Source organism: Mustela nivalis, assembly GCF_964662115.1.
Source record: "Mustela nivalis genome assembly, chromosome: 13".
Taxonomy (NCBI): Eukaryota; Metazoa; Chordata; class Mammalia; order Carnivora; family Mustelidae; genus Mustela; species Mustela nivalis.
The window spans coordinates 7789037-7809594 of record NC_139032.1 but is presented as its reverse complement, the minus strand read 5'-3'; the positions used below and the strand labels follow the sequence as shown (position 1 = coordinate 7809594).

General features: G+C 50.5%; 2 protein-coding genes across 4 annotated transcripts in view; one reads left to right on the top strand and one right to left on the bottom strand.

The window, feature by feature from the left end:
- Positions 1-6442, bottom strand: part of LOC309845913 (uncharacterized protein) — a 120793-nt gene extending 114351 nt beyond the window's left edge. For both annotated transcript variants that reach the window (XM_082694424.1, XM_082694425.1), the window contains exon 1: positions 6256-6442. The gene's annotated coding sequence lies outside the window, so the exon portion shown is untranslated. The remainder of the gene's footprint in view (positions 1-6255) is intronic.
- A 766-nt stretch (positions 6443-7208) lies between these two features.
- The window catches only part of VLDLR (very low density lipoprotein receptor), a 29812-nt gene continuing 16462 nt past the window's right edge, over positions 7209-20558 (top strand). Inside the window, exons 1-2 of one of the 2 annotated variants that reach the window (XM_082694394.1) lie at positions 7209-7339; positions 19628-19747. In XM_082694394.1, the coding sequence (XP_082550520.1) occupies positions 7258-7339; positions 19628-19747 (202 nt within the window). In that variant the 5' untranslated portion in view covers positions 7209-7257. The remainder of the gene's footprint in view (positions 7340-19627; positions 19748-20558) is intronic. The other variant, XM_082694395.1, reaches the window with a different exon arrangement.

Below are 20558 nucleotides of genomic sequence, written 5' to 3'. Positions count from 1 at the left end.
CAATTTAGAGATGCTAAGACAAAACCTCCCTCAAGATCAGGGTTGGAAGGAAGCGTCATCATTTAGAAACTCAGCCTTTCAAGGGGGTGACCAGCAGTCTAACATGAACGTACACCAGATCCACAACAAGAAAACATAAACTACACCAACTCTCACCTTCACAAAACTTAAAGCTTAAAAAATGAAATGATCGTGATGAAACAATACATACTTACAGACCCTGCTGCATTACTCACAACTTACAGATTAAAATTCTCACATTCTAACGAGCGTTTCCATTCCGTTGGCTCAGTAGTGCCACAAAGCCCTCACTTCCTTAGCAACCCCTACTGTAAGAGTGTTTTAAATGCTGTAGTACTGCATCCCAAAACCTCCTGTGAATTGCAGTTCCAAATCATGTCCCCAGACCCTACTCGTCATGTACTAGTACACATTACAGAATCCCCTGACTTCTCTCTCAGTCTAGCTCCGGATGTTTCGACTGTGATACCACTGACATTTTGAACCGGACAGATGATTCTTTGTTGTAGGGGCTATCCTGTGTTCTGTAAGCTGTTTGTTTTACAGCAGCCCTGGGCTCTACCCCCTGTAAGTCAGCAGCACCTGGGTCATTCCCCCCACCACGCCCCAGGCAGCACAACTGAAAAACTTCTCCAGACATTGCCAAATGTTCCCCAAGGGCCGCATCACTCCCAGTAGGAACCACAGGTCAGGCCTCATGCTCAACCCCTTTTGGAGTTTCACTCCAGCTGTAAACACTTTCCTGTGTTGGGTCACATTTTTCCCCCTTTCTGAAATTGTTCAAAAGCAAACCTGCAAAAACCGGCCTTGGCCTTGGGATTTCTAGGCGGGTTTTCTTAGAATGTAACCCTCTGTAGGGGTTCCTTTGTACTGAGTCCATAACAAGCATTTGATTTCAGATGAGGTAGGGGTGGGGATGACTTGGCCATGACTCACAAGAAAGCAGCTGTTAGAACAGTCTTCCTGGTACCTGCATTCCTTTTGTGAATGGCCTCCAGGAGGGAGGCGACGGCCATGTAACTTCCACCGGACGGTCATACCTGCAGTTTTGCCTAATGACTTACAGGACGCACCCTACCTCCCTCAAGAGGCCACCTCTCTAAGTCAGTTACTTGTTACGAACAGAAAACTTGGTCCAAATGGACATAGGCAACAAAGAGAATTTACTGGCTCAGGTAAGTGAGAAGTCCTACAGAATCAGCGCTTGCAGAAGCTGACCTCCAACTGGGCTGAAGGTCAAGTTTGGGTGCCATCTCTCTGAATCTCTCAGCCTCTTCTCCAGGAGTCCCCTGGCCTTCAAACTGGCTTCCGTGGTCATGGTACAATCACCATTCAAGTTCTGGTCCAAGGTCCATACATATTGCTTCCAAGATCGTGCCTTTCTAATGAAGCAGAAGTCCTGAGCGTCCTTGTAGCTGCACAGATTTGAATTAATATGCTTGGGGCTGAGGCGTCCCACCCATGGGGCCAGGACAAGGCCAGGGCCTGATGGGTTGAGACCCTCGAATCAATCACAGAGGCTGAAGGAGCTTATGCTAGGGACTTTAGAACTGTGGTTCTCAAAGTGTGTTCCCTGACCAGCGGCTTCAGCACGGTCTGGGGACTTGTAAATAGAGATTTCCACCACCCACCCCAGACGTGCTGAGTCAGGCACTACAGGGTGGGGCCCAGCCACCCTTGTTTGAATAAGGCCTCCAGGCGATTCCCATGGAAGCTGAGGTTTGTGACCAGCTATAGCTGGTTTAGACCATCAAGCCTTCCCCACAAAGTCTGGAGTGGGGTGAATTTCACGCACTTCACGGGGCTGTCACACAGACAGAAAAGGATACAGTGGAGGCCTCAGAAGTTACAAAATCCTTCAAAAGGGGAAAGTTCATTTCACATTTTCCTGTGGCACCGCCATAGGGTAAGCAGAAATTCAAACTAGCAACTGACCGGATGATAACTCCTGCTTCCCTTCCTGGCTGGCAATTGGGGCTTGAGGCAAAGCAGCACCCAACATCACGTGTGCATTTTTTTGTGCGCCCTACCCCACTCACCCCGGAGAAATTGGACAAATACACGAATGCATATTTGAGAAAAGTAAAGCTAGTTGGCTGTTCAAACGGTCTCGAAGAAGGCATTCTCTATGAAAGTTTCTTAGTCATGGCCCATCCTGGGAATCAGCCCGAGGAAGATTACATACGCAGCCCCTTGGGACAGACATGATACCCACTGGGTTACGACCTCCGAGGGAGGAGCTGAGAACCTGCACGTTCCGCAGACATGGCCAGGAAGCCTTATGGATGATGCGGGTTTCTCGAAAACACTATTCTAAGAGATATGTCCAAAGGGCTAGGGAGAAACATCTCACAAAGGAATTCTATGAACATTTCTGAGTGCAAATAACAATTTCTTCGTGTCCCCTCACTACCAGAGCCTCCTAATTGTTCTTCCTCTAGACCAACCTGTTTCCCAACTCCATCATTCTTCATACCACTGCCAGAGTGAATGTTCTCGAATGCACTGGTTATCAGAGCTCCAATCAAAACCCATCACAACCATGGTTTCCTCCAGGGAAGAGAGCTAGATGTGTTCCCAGGGAAGGACTTAGCTAGGTGTTACTGCCAATATTATATTACCTGGAGGCAGCAGTGGGCATATATATACATATATATGTATATATATGTGTGTATATATATATATATATATATATTATTTACAAAAGTAAATTAGCAAAGAGAGACATAACTGTACCAATTATAGTAATGTCAATACAATTCTGTGCCCTGAGATTAAATACATTTTTTTTAAAGTAAAGAAACAGAATATGTCAATATCTCTGGGTATTCAGAGTATGCTTTTAAAAATTCTTTTTCAACGGGGGGCACCTGGGTGGCTCAGTGGGTTAAGCCTCTGCCTTTGATTCAGGTCATGATCTCAGGGTCCTGGGGTCCAGCCTCGCATGGGGCTCTCTGCTCAGTGGGGAGCCTGCTTCCCCTCTCTCTCCACCTGCCTCTCTGCCTGCTTGTCATCTCTCTCTCAAATAAATAAATAAAAACCTTAAAAAAAAATAAAAAATAAAAATTCTTTTTCGAGACACCTGGGTGGCTCAGTTGGTTAAGCATCTGCCTTCAGCTCAGGTCATGATCTCAGGGTCCTGGGATCGAGCCCCACATCAGGCTCCTTGCTCAGCAGAGAGCCTGCTTCTCTCTCTGCCTGACGCTCCCTGTTTGTGCTCTCTAATAAAGAAATAAAATCTTTATAATTTCTTTTTCTCTGCATTTCATAATTACTCCTTTGTGAATCACATGACTTAATAAATATTTCAAAATTTAAAGGAAAGGCCATCTCCAGTCCTCACCACGGCCTACAGGATGAAGGGAAAGTGTTCTCGTGACATCGTACAGGCCTCCGCATAAGCCAGTCCCACTTCTTCTTAGCCTTCTTCCCCACCATTCATCCACTTGACATTCACCCTTGAAGATTTCTGCATCTCTTGCATTTTCCTGGAATACTCTTTGGCCTCTGCTCCCTCTGCTCGCCCCAGTCTTCCTTCCCCATTGACCCAGCACATCGGCCAGGTTAATGCCAGGTAAGGCTAAGCTAACAAAATCCCAGGAGATGAACGCAACACAGATTTACTTTGCATTCACTCTATGTGAAAAGGCTTCACGTTTCTCCTCTGAAGACCCAGGAAGTAAATATTTTAGGCTTTGTGAGCAACATATGATCTTTGCTGCATATTTTTCTTCTTTGTTTAGTTCATTTGTTGCTTTTTGGGTGGGTTGTGGGTTTTTTGGTACAATCTTTTAAAAAACATACAAACCATTCTTATACTCATAGGCCGTCCAAAAACAGGCCACTGGCCGTTTGCTGACCTCTACTCTTTATGACTATTGCCAGATACATGCAGGCAGCGCAGAATTACTCATGAAGTCATTCACACTGGGTCCATGAGACAGTTGTATCTTGCACAATTCTTATCATTAGACAGCAGACAAAAAGCAAGGGTCTCATTCAAGCAATGAAATGCCCCACTCTGTAAATGACACCCTGTGACTTCTCGCAAATACTTGCCCCAAATTCGCCCTTCAGTGGGGCATTTCGACCATAGTGGGGCCAGAAAGTACAACCCTACCAAGTGACCATGACTTGGTCAAAATGATGACTCTACTCAGCTCTGAGTCAACTGCCCTGGGAAGCCTTTTCTGGCACTCTAGTTCCCCAGCCAGATGAGCCACGCTCTCCTATAATCTCACAGAACTTTGAGCATCCCTGGGCTGTGCTCTTTCTCTGCTGACCCCACCAGATCCTGAACTTTCTCCAGTTGGCATCTCCCTATGCCCACTGCAAAGCACAGGCCTACCTCCCAGGGATGCCCGAAGCCTGTTGCCTCCACAAAAAAAATAAACGTGATGGACTGTGGGAGTGAATGCTTGCCTCTGCGTTTACCTGAAGGCGTCTGAATCTAGCACTGTCCACCTTCCTGAGACCAGTTGGTTCAACCACACCCGTCTCCTCTCATGATCAATTTGTTTTGGTTACACAGTTATTTTCTGTATTAAGTTCATTTCTTCTTATAATTGTTTTCTCCTATCACTGCTTTGCAGAGAGCTGGTCCTTGAGGCCACAGAGAGCTCTGACTTTATGTGGCTTAGTTTTGCTCTCGGCTTACAGGTCAGAAGGCAGGCACAGAGAGGCACAGTGATTTTCCTAAGTTACACAGCCAATGAGAGGTCCAGCTAAAAGTTATGGGTTGATTCAACAAAGCTACCAGATTGAACACATAGCCTCAGCTAAGTTCCCCAACAGTTTATTTATATCCCCTTGGAGGAGCAGAAAGCAAAATACATGTTTGTCAACTGTAAGTCTATTGTACCATATCAGGGTTTAGCTTGTAGTACCCATGCATTGATCTCTGAGAAAAAGACTAAACGCAAGCCACACGGACTGTTTATTAACCATGTGCTTTTCCATATGGATTCCACTCACCCCTCTACCACCTTTCCTCATCTGCAGATCTTTCAGAACCCTGAGAATATTGAAGGCAATGTGCCCCAAAGGTTTTACCATCACACCTTAATGCCTGTTAGAACAACACCTACAAGCATTTTCACTACCCAACGGCGTAAGACAAATCCGAATTCAGTTTCACATGCAATATGTGCACGGCTCTGCAGTTGGAACTAAATGTACAATCACGGAGTGGGCAAAACAGCGTTGGGAATGAGTGATAGTGTAACCCTCCACCGACACAGAGTTAAGCCCCTTAATGTTTATCAGTTAGCCATCTTGATGTCCCCTGTCCCCACTAAAATGTATCCTTCAATTTTCCTCCTCTGCAATTTTCCTTTTCTTGCCATCTCCTGGATACAGTAAGTTCCTCATAAACATCCCCTCTGATGGCTAGCCTTGACAGAAGCCTAGCAGCACCAGGGCAAAGAGAATATAATAAGCCGTTCCCACCACGTTCCCACCAAAAGAACACCTCTAGAACATGGTCTTATTGAATCTGGCAAAGTTTGGGTTATTTTCAACCTGAAAATAACTTAAAAAAAAAAGAAAAAGGAAAAGAATAAGAAAATATGTAAACCCTTTATTTAAGATGGAGAAATGGCTCCTTGTGCGCTCCAACTCTCGTTAAGTGCTTAATAAACCACCCGAGACAGTGCACCTCAGCCAGGAGAGAGTGTGCTAGAAAACTAAAGTAAACACACACACAAAACAAATTACAGGCTCAGGTCCTGCAGTGCACAAAACAAGAATCAGTCCTTAATCGGAATCTTGCCCTACTTCCTTTTTTTTCTTAAGCCTTATAATTAAATGTTACAAAGTGTATCCAGAAGAATAAACCTAGGTTCCCCCTCCCCCCCAACAAGAAAAGGTTAAGCTTTTAATTACAGGCCCTCAAACTATCATTTTGCGCAATTAGCAATTAACACTAATCGTTGATGAGTGAATGCAGGGCTGCGCTGGCAATCTCCCTCCTCCTAGCCTGGGTTATTTCAGTCCCGTTCTATCCCAGAGAACAAGCCACACACACACACACACACACACAGACACACACACTCACTCACTCACTCACTCACTCTCTCATTGAAAAACACATTCAATTTTTAGCGAAAATGGCATCTCGGCGTGCGACTGAGACAGGCACCCCGAACCCCACCTCGGAGCAGCCCAAAGGTGTCGAGCCCGTCCGCTCCATCACTTTCAGGTGGAGCTAGGAGGCCTGAGGAAGCCGCGACCTACCAGCCTCACAGGACCGGCCTGCCTTTGGGGGCGCCGGAGAGGGTGGCAGAGAGGGAGAGAGGGAGAGAGGGAGAGGCTCGCTGCCTCGGGAAGCCGCAGGTCCCCCCCGGCCGCCGGCCCCGTTAGCGGGCGGGCGGTGGCAAGAGCAGCGCGAGTTGCATCAGCGCTCGCCGCGGCCGCCGCGGCTCGGCCGGGAGGGGACAGGAGGGACTGTAGGGAGCGCACGGCGGCTGCGGCGGCAGGTTCCCGAGATCAGGAAATTAGGGCAGGCACCGGGGATTGGAGGCGAGGGCGGCGCGCGAGCCAACCAGCGGCCGCCCCGGGCCCCCGTGAGCCCCGGGCGGACGCGCGGAGCCGCCGGGCCCCAGGAGCAGCCCGGGTGGCAGCGGCGGCCGCGGCCACTCACGCCCGCACACACGCACAGTCCCGCAGCCCCGCGCGGGCACCTGGCTGCCCGGAGCTCCCGAGAGCAGCGCGTTGTTGGGGGGGGAAGGAGGGCTGAGGCCGCCGCTCCCCCCACCGCCCCCCTCCCGTCGCTGACCACTCCCCCTCCTGCCCCCTCCTCGCCGCTCACCCCGCGCTCCGGCAGCCGCCAGTGTGGGTGCTCCGCCGCCGGCTCCGCTCTCTTCTGCCTTCTCCTCTGCTCTCGGCTCCCCACCCCCTCTCCCTCCCCCCCCCCCTTCCCCTCTCCTCCCCTACCCTCCCCTCCTCTGCAGCGCCTGCATTATTTTCTGCCGGCAGGCTCCGCTTGCACGGCTGCTGCGGCCCGGGGAGGTGGGTGGGTGGGTGGGTTGGCTGGTGGGGAGGAGATTGTGCAAGTTGTAGGGGAGGGGGTGCCCTCTTCTTCCCTGCTCCCTTTCCCCCTTTCTAACTCCTTCCCTCTCCTCCTCCCCCTCCTCCCTCCCCGCCCCCACCTCCTTCCTCCTTTGCGAAGGGCTGGTAACTTGTTGTGCGGAGCTAGCGAGCGGCGGCGGCGGCGGCGGCACCATCCAGGCGGGCACCATGGGCACGTCCGCGCGCTGGGCGCTCTGGCTGCTGCTCGCGCTGTGCTGGGCGCCCCGGGAAAGCCGCGCCACCGGAGCGGGTGAGTGAGGACGCGCCCCTCCGCCGGCTGTCCGGACCCCGCCGGGGCGCCAGGGGGCCCCGAGGCGCGGGTCTCCTTTTGCCCACCCCCCTCCTAGGAGGCGCCTCTCCGCTCTGCTCGCCTTCTTTCCCTCCCAACCCTGGTGGCGCCTCTGAGCTGACTGTCAGCGCCGCGGCCACGGGGAGCCGGGCTTGGGGGACAGCGGGATTTGGGGTGTCCTAAAGCCTCGCCTGAACTAGTCTTCATTCCCTTACACTCTGTCCCCCAAAGCCGCTGTTTTGCCCTGTTTTTCAGCCCGCTTGGCCAGGGCTCGGGAATGTGGGCTTCGGAGCCTCTGAACAATGGTTCTGTCTGCTCTGCCAGGCGGAGTGTTCGGAAGGAGGCAGAGGGCCGGGTCGGGCCGAGCGGGGCGCGGGAGCCCGGGGCACGCTCCTGGCACTTGAGGGAGGGTGGGAGTGTTCGGTGGTCGAGGGTGGGCGCCCCCGGGGACGCGGGGCGCCGGGTGCGGGTCCCGGCATTGAGTCCCCGGTGACGGTGAGCGGGCGCACGTTCGATGGGCGGCTGCCGGGAGGCTCCAGGGAGCCACTTGAAGTGCGCAGCCTGCGCACCCGGACTGCGACTCCCCGGGCGCCGGTGGTCTCTCTGGAGTAGGGGTTAGAGGACGAGCGCAGTCTCAGCCAGGACTCCCCGCTGGGTGTTTCACCCCTTCTCCCCCCTGCCCCCCTCGCGCCGTGTTTGTAAACCTCTCGGGTCTCCAGTGTAGCTGGGCGGGGGGGAGGGGGGGGAGCGCAAGGAAGACTTAATCAGGTTAGTTTGCTGATCTTCGTTCCCGGTGAGATTTCCTCGAGAGGAATTGAGTCCTAATCTAGTGACTGTGTAATTAGCGTTCATTCCAAACAATAGATCAAAGGGAGTAGCGCGAGAGAGCTGGTGTGTGGCGCTGGGGACTACTGCCGAGGGCCCCGGGTCTGCCGCACTGGGCCCGGGAGCCCCGTGCTCGGCCACTCTCCTCGTGGCCGCCGCACAACTTTCCTGGGCAGAGGACAGGAAGCCCTTCCACAAATTCGGTCCGAGTCCCGGCGCGCCCCTGAAGTGATCTTGACTGGACGCGGCGGGCCCCGCTGGCCAGCTCCGGGGAAGTGGACAGAAGCTGCCCCGATCCGAGCACCCATGCTAGAGTCCTGGCTCCTACCGCCCGCGGCTCAGGAGGCCCGCCTGCCTGCAGTCACGTGGCGCCCGAAGTGAGCCAACTTGAAAGTGTGCGGTCAAGCCCTCTCGGGCCATACCTGGGGGGTTCGAAGCCTCCCAATGCCCCCCCTGCCCTTTGGCTCGGACTGTCCCGAGCGAGCGTGTGAAGCTGGGACGGGCTTTTCTGCCCTCTGCGATTGGCTGGCCGCCCGATCACGTTTGGGTTGGTCACATGGCTCCGCGAACTCAGCATATAGCAGCCCGAGAAGTGGGATCTGTGAGGGAACGCAGAGCACCGGACAGGCTCCCTCGCACTGTCCACCCAAAACCTTTCCCTGACCTGGACTCCCGGAAAAAGGCGGGTCGTGGAGACAGCCTCTGACGGGTAACAAACCTCAGGGCCTGGAAAAGGCCTGCCTACAAGAATTTTCAGACTGGAACATTAATCATTAATAGATGAGCAATACTAACTTATTAAATGATTTCTCGGAATAGTACCATGACTTGTATTATACTTTTCGTGACATTTCAAAAGACTAAGGTATACCAGAAACTCTTGATAACCAACCTTCCTGGAAAGGGTTTTTTGCTGCATGTTTTCTTTTAATGTAACATGTAAAACTTTCCCTTGGAGGTTAACGTTATTCTGTAGAATGCTGCAAATGCCCCTAAACTGCTGAAAGGAGTTAGTTGGCCTTGTATGAGGTAGGTGAGGGTCCCTTTGACTCCCTGTGTCACATGTGAAATATGTGACATGCCATGAATAGTGAAAAACAAAAGCCCACGCAAGACATACATTTTCAAAGGAAAGGGGGCACATCGTTTTTTCCACCAGATAGAATCTGGGATTGGCTGAAGAGGTACTGATCTTACGCCAACCCAGACTGACTCCTCTCTGAAGTTCAAAGCCCCAGGGTGTGTGAGTTGACCTTTTGGTCCTGGTTTTGTATACATCCCTTCTTCTCAACCACCTTCAACACCCCACCCCCCCACCCCACGCCAAATACACTCATGGTACTGGTCTAAAATACTCTAGGACAGGGCAGGAATGTTCTCAGATCCTGACCGAAAACTTCAACCAGGCTAACAAGAGAAGTTGAAATTCAGGAGTGGAGTTGCACTCCTGATTGCAAGTCCTTGGGAATTCTAGTACATTTCTAGTACATTTCCTCCAGCCTAAGGTAGTTAAGATTAGGATGTGGGGTACCACATATTCATTAAAGCCAGAGCCTAGAAGAACAAAGATTTTAGGAGGGCTGTTCAAAAATGGCTAGCAACGAGCAGAAGAGGAGACAGAAACTTCTCTGATTGTGGGGAAAGGTTCATGAAGCTAGTAGGACTAGCTAGCTTAACCCAGAGAGAAGAGAAAATAAACTTAACTCTCATCCCCTTGGAGCAAGGGAAACTGTAACAGTGATCCTAATCCTCATTCAACCATAGAACAAGCTTGGGAGGCAGGATTCTTTATAGGAGGATCATCTGGCAAGTGACAGCTTCCTGAAGTCTGAGCCCCTCCCTCCCTCCCTCCCGTGAATGGGCCTGTTGCTCCCTTCACATGACATTTAGCTAGAATGTCCGTCCTGTGTTGTTTTGATTCTCGGCTTTTGCTGCTTGTGTCCCCAGATTCCTTGTGTGTGTATAAAGGCCAGGATCAGCCGGGCAGCCCAGTGTTGTGACTGTGCCGTGATCAATTGCATACTGAAGCACTTAGCATTTCTAGCAAGGTTAATTACGGCAGTCTCCATGCTTCAAAGCAGCGAGGTCCTGATTTAAGTGTTTCTGCCTTTCATAAAGTTGAATAACCATAAATTCTATTTCACTTGAGCAGTTTAACTACCATTTTAGAAGCAATGAAAAGTAGCTCCAAGCCCCTTCGATTCCAGAATTATCAACCTGGTGAGACTTCACAAGAACTCCCAGAGTAGAACATGGCCATAATCAAGGGAACAGGGAGCTCCCAGATATATGGTGTTGGGTTTCCATCCAAAGGCCGAAAGACTCAGAGCACAGCATACATGTACGGATAACTCATGTTAAATACCTAGACTGTTCTCTATTTCTTACAGAATGTGAATGATGCTGTCCTTTTTGGTAGAAGGATGGATGATCAAGGATAGGCAGTTACCTCTTTGACCTTCAGTCACAGTTAAATTTACTTTGGAAAGCTACCTTCCCATTCTATCCTACGAGAAATCAAATGCCTCCAAGGGCTATGATAAGGTCTGCAATGATGTTTATGATAAATGTACCTGCCTTAGGAGAGCCTCTCAGGGTGGGATGCTCTCCAGACGGTTAATTGATAGACTCAAAATTGCTTATTATGTTCCCTTCTCCTCTACGTCCACCTCAGAAGAATTCTTAGGGCACAACATGGACAGTACATCCAAGACAAAGGGTCCAAAAGTACCTTCTGCACAGGTGATGGGTGGGATGTACCTGTTGAGCAGAAGCAGCCAGGGACAATTTTTTTGTGCCCAGCTAAAGAATTTTTAGCTAGCACATTTGAGGACTGACAGCTTGTTAGCTTTCAGGCTCAGTGTGACTTACCTCTATCAGAATCCTGCTTGATAATTTCACTCTGCATTTTTCAGCTGGAATCTGTGTCTCTTTGCTAAGCTCTTCTGTTGGCTTAGCAATAAAAACTCTAAGTCTGGTTAATACCACCTGGTTAGACACACTAGCCATGCTGCAGGAACTAAAGCAGATGGCAGGTGATACCGTAAAGGTAGCGTACTTCTTCCTTCGTGTGATGTGTCCTAGGAAAGCTTGGGCCTGCTGGTTATTCAGGGGCTCTAAGTTAAGCAAGAACATGCATGCCTCCCAGGTGCCATGATATTAAGGACAGAGATTATGCAAAAAAAAAAAAAAAGTAGGGGGGGCCTTAATGTTTGCTTGGAGAGCCTTTGATGACTTTAAATTTTAGAAATGCTTCAGAGCCGGTGGAGAAGGGGAAGTGTATGCACGCTCTTGCATTAAGAAGTAACTTCGGAGGCAGAAACTTTAAGTTGGGACCACCGGCCGGAGTGGTTGATCTTGCCACCAACTTGGGTTCTGGGTTGGCCCTACTGGCTAGGAGCCTTTATGTATATAGATGTGGTTTGGGGGACTGGAGGGGTGGGGCTTGCAATTTGCCAAGCAAGAGAGATGATAAAACCTTAGTTGATAGACAACATTTGCAAACTACTTCACGCGTTAGATCTCAGTTCTTTCCCCCCCAAACTCTGAGTTAACACAGTTCCTATTTTGTAGACTGCCCCTAATCTCTCCTTTTCCAAAGACGCCTTCCCAAGATCCGAGTTATTAACTGATCTGTAGGTTCACGAAATAGGTGGTAGGTTGATGCCGACATTCCTCATACTTCGGCTTCAAACACTTGACATCCATCTACGGAGCACCTACCCTGTGCCATTCAACACCAGCAGGCATGGTGGTGGGCGTGGGCACAGTGACTAGGGAGTTGGTCCTTTCTTCCATGGCATTCGGTCTAGTGGGGAAGTCAAATCAGGAAATCAGTGCTCCAACTACAGCCTGGCGTAGAAGTTCTGGAGAGGAGTGGACAGACCCAACACTAAAGCCTTAATCATAAAATCACAGAAGAGGCAGCAAAGATAGCAGTTGAAGGTTGCCGGAGTTCCCACCTGCTACCTCTGTTACACAATACGATGCTTCCCAGTTGTCACCAAGAACATAGACTCTAATGCGACAAAGCTAGATACTATCCCATCTCCTCAGATGACCTTACGAAAGTGATCGGATCTGAGCAGCAACAGGTTGTGGCCAACATTCCCAAAGAGCATGAAAGCATGTCCCAAGTGAAATCCAGTTCCCACATATCAAATTTATGACACTGCCAGTTAGCTGCCACTACTGTTCCCTGCGTCCCGGAAGCTTGGTCCTCACAGAAAAATGAGGCTGGCACACCCACACTCACACACTTGCTCTGACAGAGATATGGGAAAGCACACGGGTTTTAAATGACCAAGTGCCGTAAGGATAGTGCACTCCCGTGGGCACAGAGAACTGGACGCTGTAAAGCAGAGTCTTCCAGAGTATTCTAGTTGGTCAGACAACTGGTCACACGCTTCAGGTTCAGAAAAGCTGGAAAGAATGCTTCAGGAACAGTCTAAAATTCAAACCAGCTTTATTACTGAATTACTAAATCCGCTGAGCCATCCAGGAACACTCACGAGTGCCCAAAGACTCTTGAGACATCAGGAACCTGGTCCCAAGCTACAAAGATAAATTCTAGGCCCTTCCTTAGGGGGATCCCCATGTGTAGAAACAGAAGCATGCAGATAGGGCAAGCATCTCTGGACATGGCCACTGTGTGACCAGTGGGAAGAAGCCAGACCACACCTGGTGGGTCAAGAAAGGACTGGAGGGCCTCCCTCAAGGGGAGACATTGGTGCCCACTCCAGTGGAGAAGTACACAGCAGGGACAGGAGCAAACAAGACCAAGCAAGAGTGAGCGCACAGGCCTGGGGATCCCTGCGTGTACTCTAAGCAGATAGCTGGTGGGCACCAACTGGGAAAAGTTGGGGGAAGTCGGTGGGGAACTAGACTCAGCCCTGGGGCCAGCGAGAAGCCTAGACGTGATCCCATCCTTGGCCCTTCAACCCGTTCTAGGTTGCTTGAATTGCCATCTTGATATGGACAGAGAATGTGGCGGCCAGGAGGCAGAAGGACAGGAGACATTTAGGTCAAGTGAGGGATGAAAGCCTGGACAGGGCCAGGGCTTGGTGGCAAAATGCGAGGGGAGAAGAACCCAGGGTCTCTATGGGACCAAGGGTTTAGAGGAAGTGATACAGACCCTCAAGGATAGGGGCTTCTGGCAAAGACAAGACAGATTTTAGAAGAACCTCTTCACCATGCATGCCTGTTAAGGCATCTAGATTTTACCTACCTAATGGGTACAGACGTTCCGTCTCACACTGTCACCATAATGTCTATTGTGGCGATGGGCATGTGGCTTATGGCGCCAGAACTACATATTCCAACCCTGAAATTGACCCAGTCACTTCCATGGTGGGCTGGATCGTAGCCTCCTCACCTTTGGGCAGTGGTTTCAAAGTATGGTCGGAGGCCAGTAGCAGTCAGTACCATCTGGGAATACAGAAAGGCAAGCTTGGGCCCCACTCTGCTCCTGCTGAACCTGAAAATCTGGGAGGAGGGGCCCAGCACAGGTTCTAACAAGCCCTGTGGGGACTCAGGTACAAATGAGAACAGGAGCGCCCCCAACCCAGCACTAGCCATCTACCACCCACAGGAACGAATAACTTGCCAATATGCTCCGACTTGACCAATGTTCCCTAGACTAGAAAGCCAAGCCCTGGCGTCCTTCTAGGAAAAACCCTGCTGAGGACACTCGAGTGGCTTTTTTTTTTTTTTTCCTTATGAAAATGGGGCAGGGAGGGAACACAGCCTTGTCTTTCAATAGTAAGACTGTGTTAGGATAGTATCATCTTGGCAGATGAAACTGCCTAATTCTGGATCGATTTGAACAGACTCTACTACCCAAATTACCAAAAGCAAAAGCGACAGAATATTCCAGCAGGAAGCTGTCCTGAGTTCGAGGTGCTCTAGGCTGCGTGCGTGCTCCGTGCCGAGGCTTCTGGAGCCGGACTGCCCAGGGTTCAATTTTGCTTTCTGCGCAGGCTGGTCTGGGGCAAGAGCTGCGCTACCGCTGTCCATACTCCTCTTTCCTGATACATAAAAGGGGGAAGAGTCGCGCTCAGCGCGGAGAAGTTAGAATTTAGGTGTGAATTGAAGTCTTAGAGGCGTGTTTGGCCAACAATTTTAAGAACGTGTTTACCCAGGGTTCTTAAGATCATCTCACCGATGTCCGTGGAGAAACTGACACGTGAACAGTAAGATTCACTTCTTTCAGTGAATCAGAAGGATGACCCCGAGGGTTGAACAGCTTCTAGCTGGTTCTTCCAAGTGCTTTAGAGGCTGACGGGAGGGCCAGAGCACAGCCTTCGTGCCTGACGGCAGGAGCCGTCTTCCTTCCTCCCTATCAACTCACTAACCTCTCCAGAGAGAAAACCACTCTGCTGACTCGCAGGTCTGCTTGTCCTAAAATGAGTTTTAGCCTATGAATAGAAAGACTGGCATGAAAGCAGCAGCAGTAGTGAGCCTCACTAAAAATAAATGCCCTTGGCGGCCCCGAAGTGGCGAACCAAGTGGACTGAAGAAATTCCTCTAGATAACAGCCTTGTGCTCTGGCAAGGAGAGGGAGAGCCGTCTGACTCCTTGGGCCTGCAGCAGCCGGAGCCTCTCGGTGCAAGTTCAAGTTCAGGTCTGCGCCTGATACCCAGAACCTCCCTGTAGTCTGGGCAGCGGGGAGCCTTCTAGGGAAATGTGTGGCCCACGCTGAAGGCTGGGTGTTTACTAGAAGGTCTATGTAGTTCTCCACTGAAGCTTCCCTGTTGCTCTTCCCCGTTAACCCTTGCAGGGACAGTCAGACAGCAGCAGGCTGACTTCTCTATGCATGTAAACCCCCGAGTTTCTTGGAGCCGGTGACCTGCCAACATGGCTGGGTAGCAGCGCTCACTCCTTAGGTAAGCAAGGCTCCTGGGACAAGGCACCTTGAAGTCAAAAGTTTGCAGCATCGGATTCTCCCCGTGCGAGGGACAGAATTAGCAAGTTAGCCTCTGACACTCCTGGGCCTTCATTCATTACAAATGCCAAAAGTTGTGACGACGTACATAGGTGACGAGGTGCCAGCGACTTCCAAACCACCCCTCCACCAACCCAGAGGGGCAGGGATATTCGTTCTAAGTATTCGAGCTGAAAGAAAACCCAGGTGGAGGCCAACAGTTCGATTTCTCAAAGCGATAGAAAGAACCCTTTCCAAATGCTTACACGAAACCCTAGTCGTGGAACAGAAAGCCTTCCTGGTGGAAACAGGCAAAACACACAGGGTTCCCCACGGTCACAGCCTTTCCTCCCCAACTTTAACCATACTTTTGGTGCTAAAGCATTCCTGTGAAACCCTGTGGCTTTGAGGAACCTGCTAAAAACCACCTTTTCCCCCGACTGTTCACCTTTCTGAGCAGATAGGTCTGGGGATACAGGCTGCCTAGAGCTTCTACTTCTAGGGTCATTTTTTGAAGCATTGGTGGTTTTAGTTTAGTCTAAGAATTAAAAGCACCGGGGCGGGGGTAGGGCAGGTGTCTGGGTGACCAGTCAGCTGAGCGTCCCACTCTTGGTTTCGGCCCAGGTCGTGATCTCAGGGTCATGAGATCAAGCCCCACGTCGGGCTTCAGGCTCAGTGCAGAGTCTGCTTAGAACTCTCTCCCCGGCCTCTCCCCCTGTCCCCCCCTCCTGCTCTCTCTCTAAAATAAGTAAGTCTTGGGGGGAAAAAATACACAAAAGCACCTCGGGCGGAGATGATTTCAAGCTCAGCCTGTTCCCTTTATGAAAGGAGAATGCTGAACCCGAGACCTAACTGTCAGGGATGAAAATAGACTTTGGGTCCACAACCCTGTAATCCCCCAAAGCTCTGGAAACCCAAAGCTTCTTAACTTGTCGGGTGCTATCGGTCCTCCTGGAGGCTCTGTGAAACGGCATTCCCAGTGAGCCCCCGAGGTGTGAGGGAGAATCTTCTTGAAGCTTGGACAGAAGACAAACAGCCCTGCAGTCTGGCTGAGGTCCCAGTACCGGGGCGGGGTGGGGGCGGGGTGGGGGTGGGGGCTCTGGCCACTATGCAAGGTGGGGAGTTCAACCGAACCAGGAGCGCTTTCTGCCCAGGAGCAGTCTGTCATAACAGAGTACTGAGATAACAAGAAACTTGAGGCACAGCCGTCAGGCCTATCATCTTTACTCACTTCTCTTTAAAGAGAGGGTCCTTTAGAAAGGCAGCCGGCCAGACTTAGCCCCTGTGACCCACGCCCCGCTCATCTAGTCAAGGAGAAGCAACATGCAGTATCCTTCCCTTCTCCCGCGCACCCTTCTCCCTGGTAATGCAGAGCCCCGCGTGTGTCCTGGCGAAAACACAGCTTTAAGATAACTGGGCAGAAGGTTTAGGAAAATCGGGCCGAAGTGGCAGTATCTCAGATATGCAAAGGTAGAAATGAAACTCCTTTTTGTTTTACCGTATTGGAATAAACACCAAGAGCATGCTTGTCTCTCTGCCCTGAATCTCTTCAGTATTGACTTGGAAGCACTGCTTCTGGGATTTTAATATCATTTATTATTGCACACAATTAGTTTGCTACAACTAGGTTCAGAGACCCTCTTGGAGATGCTGGTGAGCTGAACGCCAGCCTTATTTTACCTGTGTGCCTGTATTTGATCGCAGGCTGGCTTGAGTGTCTAGGAATATCTGTAGCTTCTGAAGTCAATTTTAAGATCTTCAGTGCCTAACCCTGAAGGGGAAAACCATCATTTGACACCTAGTTTTACACCCCTGTTGAAGCCTGATTATATGCCTACCTTTTGTTTTTTTTAAGATTTTATTTATTTATTTGACAGACAGAGATCACAGGTAGGCAGAGAGGCAGGCAGAGAGAGAGGAGGAAGCAGGCTCCCTGCTGAGCAGAGAGCCCAGTGCAGGGCTTGATCCCAGCACCCTGGGATCATGACCTGAGCTGAAGGCAGAGGCTTAACTCACAGAGCCACCCAGGTGCCCCTGTGCCTACCTTTTTGAGTGTGTTGATATCAGTGTCTGAATTTTTGTCTCTTTTTCACTGAGCAAACTTTGGTACTGAAAACCTTTAAAAATAATTCAGGGCCAAAGATGTAGTGAAAAGAAGGGCCACGTGCACCCCAATGATCATGGCAGCAATGGCCACAGTTGCCAAACTGTGGAAGAGAGTAGCGATGCCCTTCAACAGATGAGTGGATAAGAAAGATGTGGTCCATATACACGATGGACTATTAGGCCTCCATCAGAAAGGAGGAATACCCAACTTTTGAGTCAACGTGGATGGGCTTAGAGGAGATTATGCTGAGTGAAGTAAGTCAAGCAGAGAGAGTCCAGTATTATATGGTTTCACTTATATGTGGAACATAAGGAATAGCACAGAGGACATTAGGAGAAGGAAGGAAAAAGTGAATTGAGGGAAATCAGAAGCGGAAATGAACCATGAGAGACTATGGACTCCGGGAAACAAACTGAGGGTTTCAGAGGGGAGGGAGGTGGGGGGGGGGGTGTGAGCCCGGTGATAGGCATTAAGGAGGGCACGGATTGCATGGAGCACTGGGTGTTACACGCAGACAACGAATCATGGAGCCCTGCATCAAAAACTGCTGATGTACTGATGATGGTGACTAACCTAACACAGTAAAAAAAAAAAATCCGGAGCCTCCTAACCGCAGCCTGACTGTTCTCTCCAACTAGATTTCCATTGATGTTGTCCAACGACAAGTCGCACACTTGCTTCCTTTTACATGAAGTGCTCTAAGTAGGGTCTTAGCACAGCCCTCAAAGGTCGGAGGATAGAGAACTGAAGCCGGGGCCCTGTGCAGCTCGCCCCACACAGAGAACATGGACAAGCTCTTGGGATTACAGTGATGGGTGGGGAGAGGTAGCCGCTTCTCCTATTCAGTTGAACAGGATTAAAGCCAGCTGCTGACATTTCCTGCCAACCTCTACCCTCCTCAATCCCTGATATCTTAAGCCCAGTAAGATACTTGTGGAACGAACAGATGGTATGAAACAGAGGTAAGAAATGCCACCGAAATCTACTACTTTCTATCTGGGTCCCAGCTTCACTGGACTCCTAGGAGCAGAGTGGCGCACACGGTTTACGAAAACACTGCGTTCCCGAGAACGCCACCACCCCCGTATGGCAACCCTGACTTGGACGGCATTCTCATCTCCCTGGGAGTTAGCCACAAAGCACAGGCTGCCCCCAGAGAGCCGGGAGTAGCTGACAGTCGGGAGGCCAACGGGAGTGTTGTGTGCCCAGCACAAGAGTTCCAGCCCGTGCTTGTCACCGGCGCGTCTTTTCTTAAACCAGCTGCTGAAGCCGGGAGACGCCAGGAAGTCGGAAGGCTTTCTGCTGGGAAGGCCTCCCTCTGTCATCTGCAGGAGCTCTGGGGCACCCGAATAGTTGCAGTCTATGTCTGTGAAGCAGCTAGACCCTTGCCTTGTCGCTCAAAGAAATCACCCCCTCCAGATGGGCCCACGTCTGGATGGGAAACACCCGAACGGTAGCTGTCCCGTGACAGGCAAGGACAAAAAACAAAACTACATGCTCCGCTTACAAGGATTCATTCCTGCCACCCTGTGAATGAAACATCCACACGTCGAGCACGGGAACGCAGAGAGTTGGAGGAACAGAATCCGGTCTGGAGCTCTCCCGTGCTTTCATTCCCTTCCGTCGCTAAGAAGGACCTCCCTTGACCTCTCAACTGTCCCTTCTTGATTTTTATCCCCAAGGCGTTTTGTAAGCATATCTTTTTCTAATTAGACCTCAAATTTGAAGACAAGGAGCCAAGCATTTTACCTCTGTTCTGCCCCCTCCTTGTGGCCCCTTGTAAATCTCCCTCAGTTTGCCTGTAATGGGAACATTATCCATGAATGGTATAGAATGTGGCCAAGAAATGCTATGAAAGGATTCAGATTTGGCTGTATTCGAGCTACACTCGTGAGTTCAACCAATGAGGGAATGACATCCCGGGTAGGGGAGTCCCACCCAACTCCCCACGGCCTCTGGGCCATTGAGGTTCCTTCTCTCTTGGTCTGGCTCCATTGGCCCAGAATCACTACTCCAGCCACCACGTGCAGTTTTCAGGAGTCAGTCAGAAAGGAAGGAAGGAAAATGGGCCCCCATCCCTTTGACAATATTTCCCAGAAGGTCTATCTTACCATTCCTACTTATATTCCACTAGCCAGACCTTAGCCTCACGCCTGATTGCAAGAGAGGCTGGGAAATCTAGTCTTCTCCAGATGGCGTTTGCCCCGCTAAGAACTCAATAACCGTCCATCACTGCCCCTGTGCCCGCCCAGCCCTGGTGACTAGAATGCTCTACCCTGCTGAGTCTGCAGTGGTCCCTCCAAGAGGAACCGTATCCACGGGTTTTGGGTAACTTGCATCTCTAACTTTCCACGCTTGCATCCCAGCTTAGCTAAGTGCTCCCTCTTGATTTTAGGAAGAAAAGCCAAATGTGAACCCTCCCAATTCCAGTGCACAAACGGCCGCTGTATTACGTTGCTGTGGAAATGCGACGGGGACGAAGATTGCGCTGACGGCAGTGATGAAAAGAACTGTGGTGAGTAAGGAGCCCGACTGTCCTGGGCCACCTCACGAGGGTGCGCGCACGTCACGGAACGTGATGCTCTTATCTTAGCTTCTCAAATGGGTCACGATTCTGAAAATAAGAGGCCGCTTGTAAGAACTGCCATCAACCCCAGGGTCCCAAGAGTCTATACATCCTGGTCTAGAGCAGTCTGGTTCAGTGTTTGACACGGGACTACCAGCCTGAGCATGGAATGTTGACGATCGAGCGCAGGTCCTTGGAAATGGCAGGACCTCGTTTATCGTAGGTCAGGCAGATGTTCGGTATGGGAAGCTAGGACAGGGATGGGACGACGAGAAGTAGAGACAGAAGCTTACTTAGAACAGACTTTCTATTTTTATAATTCTCAAATAGCCCTGATTCCCCCCCCCCCCCCCCCCCCCCGCCAAAAGAAAGCATCTATTGTAGGCAGAGACTTTTTAAGTCATGAATAGTAAGAAATCCCCTTGGGTTTCAGCAGGTTCCTAAACTCCTGACATAGAAACTCCAGGCCAGGGCAGATCACAGATCAGATAAGGATTTTTAAAAAGCCTCTGCCTACAATAGATGTTAATTCTAAAGCTTTTAGGCAGGGCGGAAGACAATGTTTCCCCAAGAGAACTGGAGTAGACCCTCATGCCCACTGGTACGCACATACCCACACTGATCATAGATCATGGTGAGACATGCCTCACGTTGAGCCACAACAGCTGACAACTACATGTCAACATGGCCTTTAGGTTACCTTGAACACATGCTGAAGGTGATTTTTTATCCTTTTGTTCTATGGTGTAAAAATCCTGAA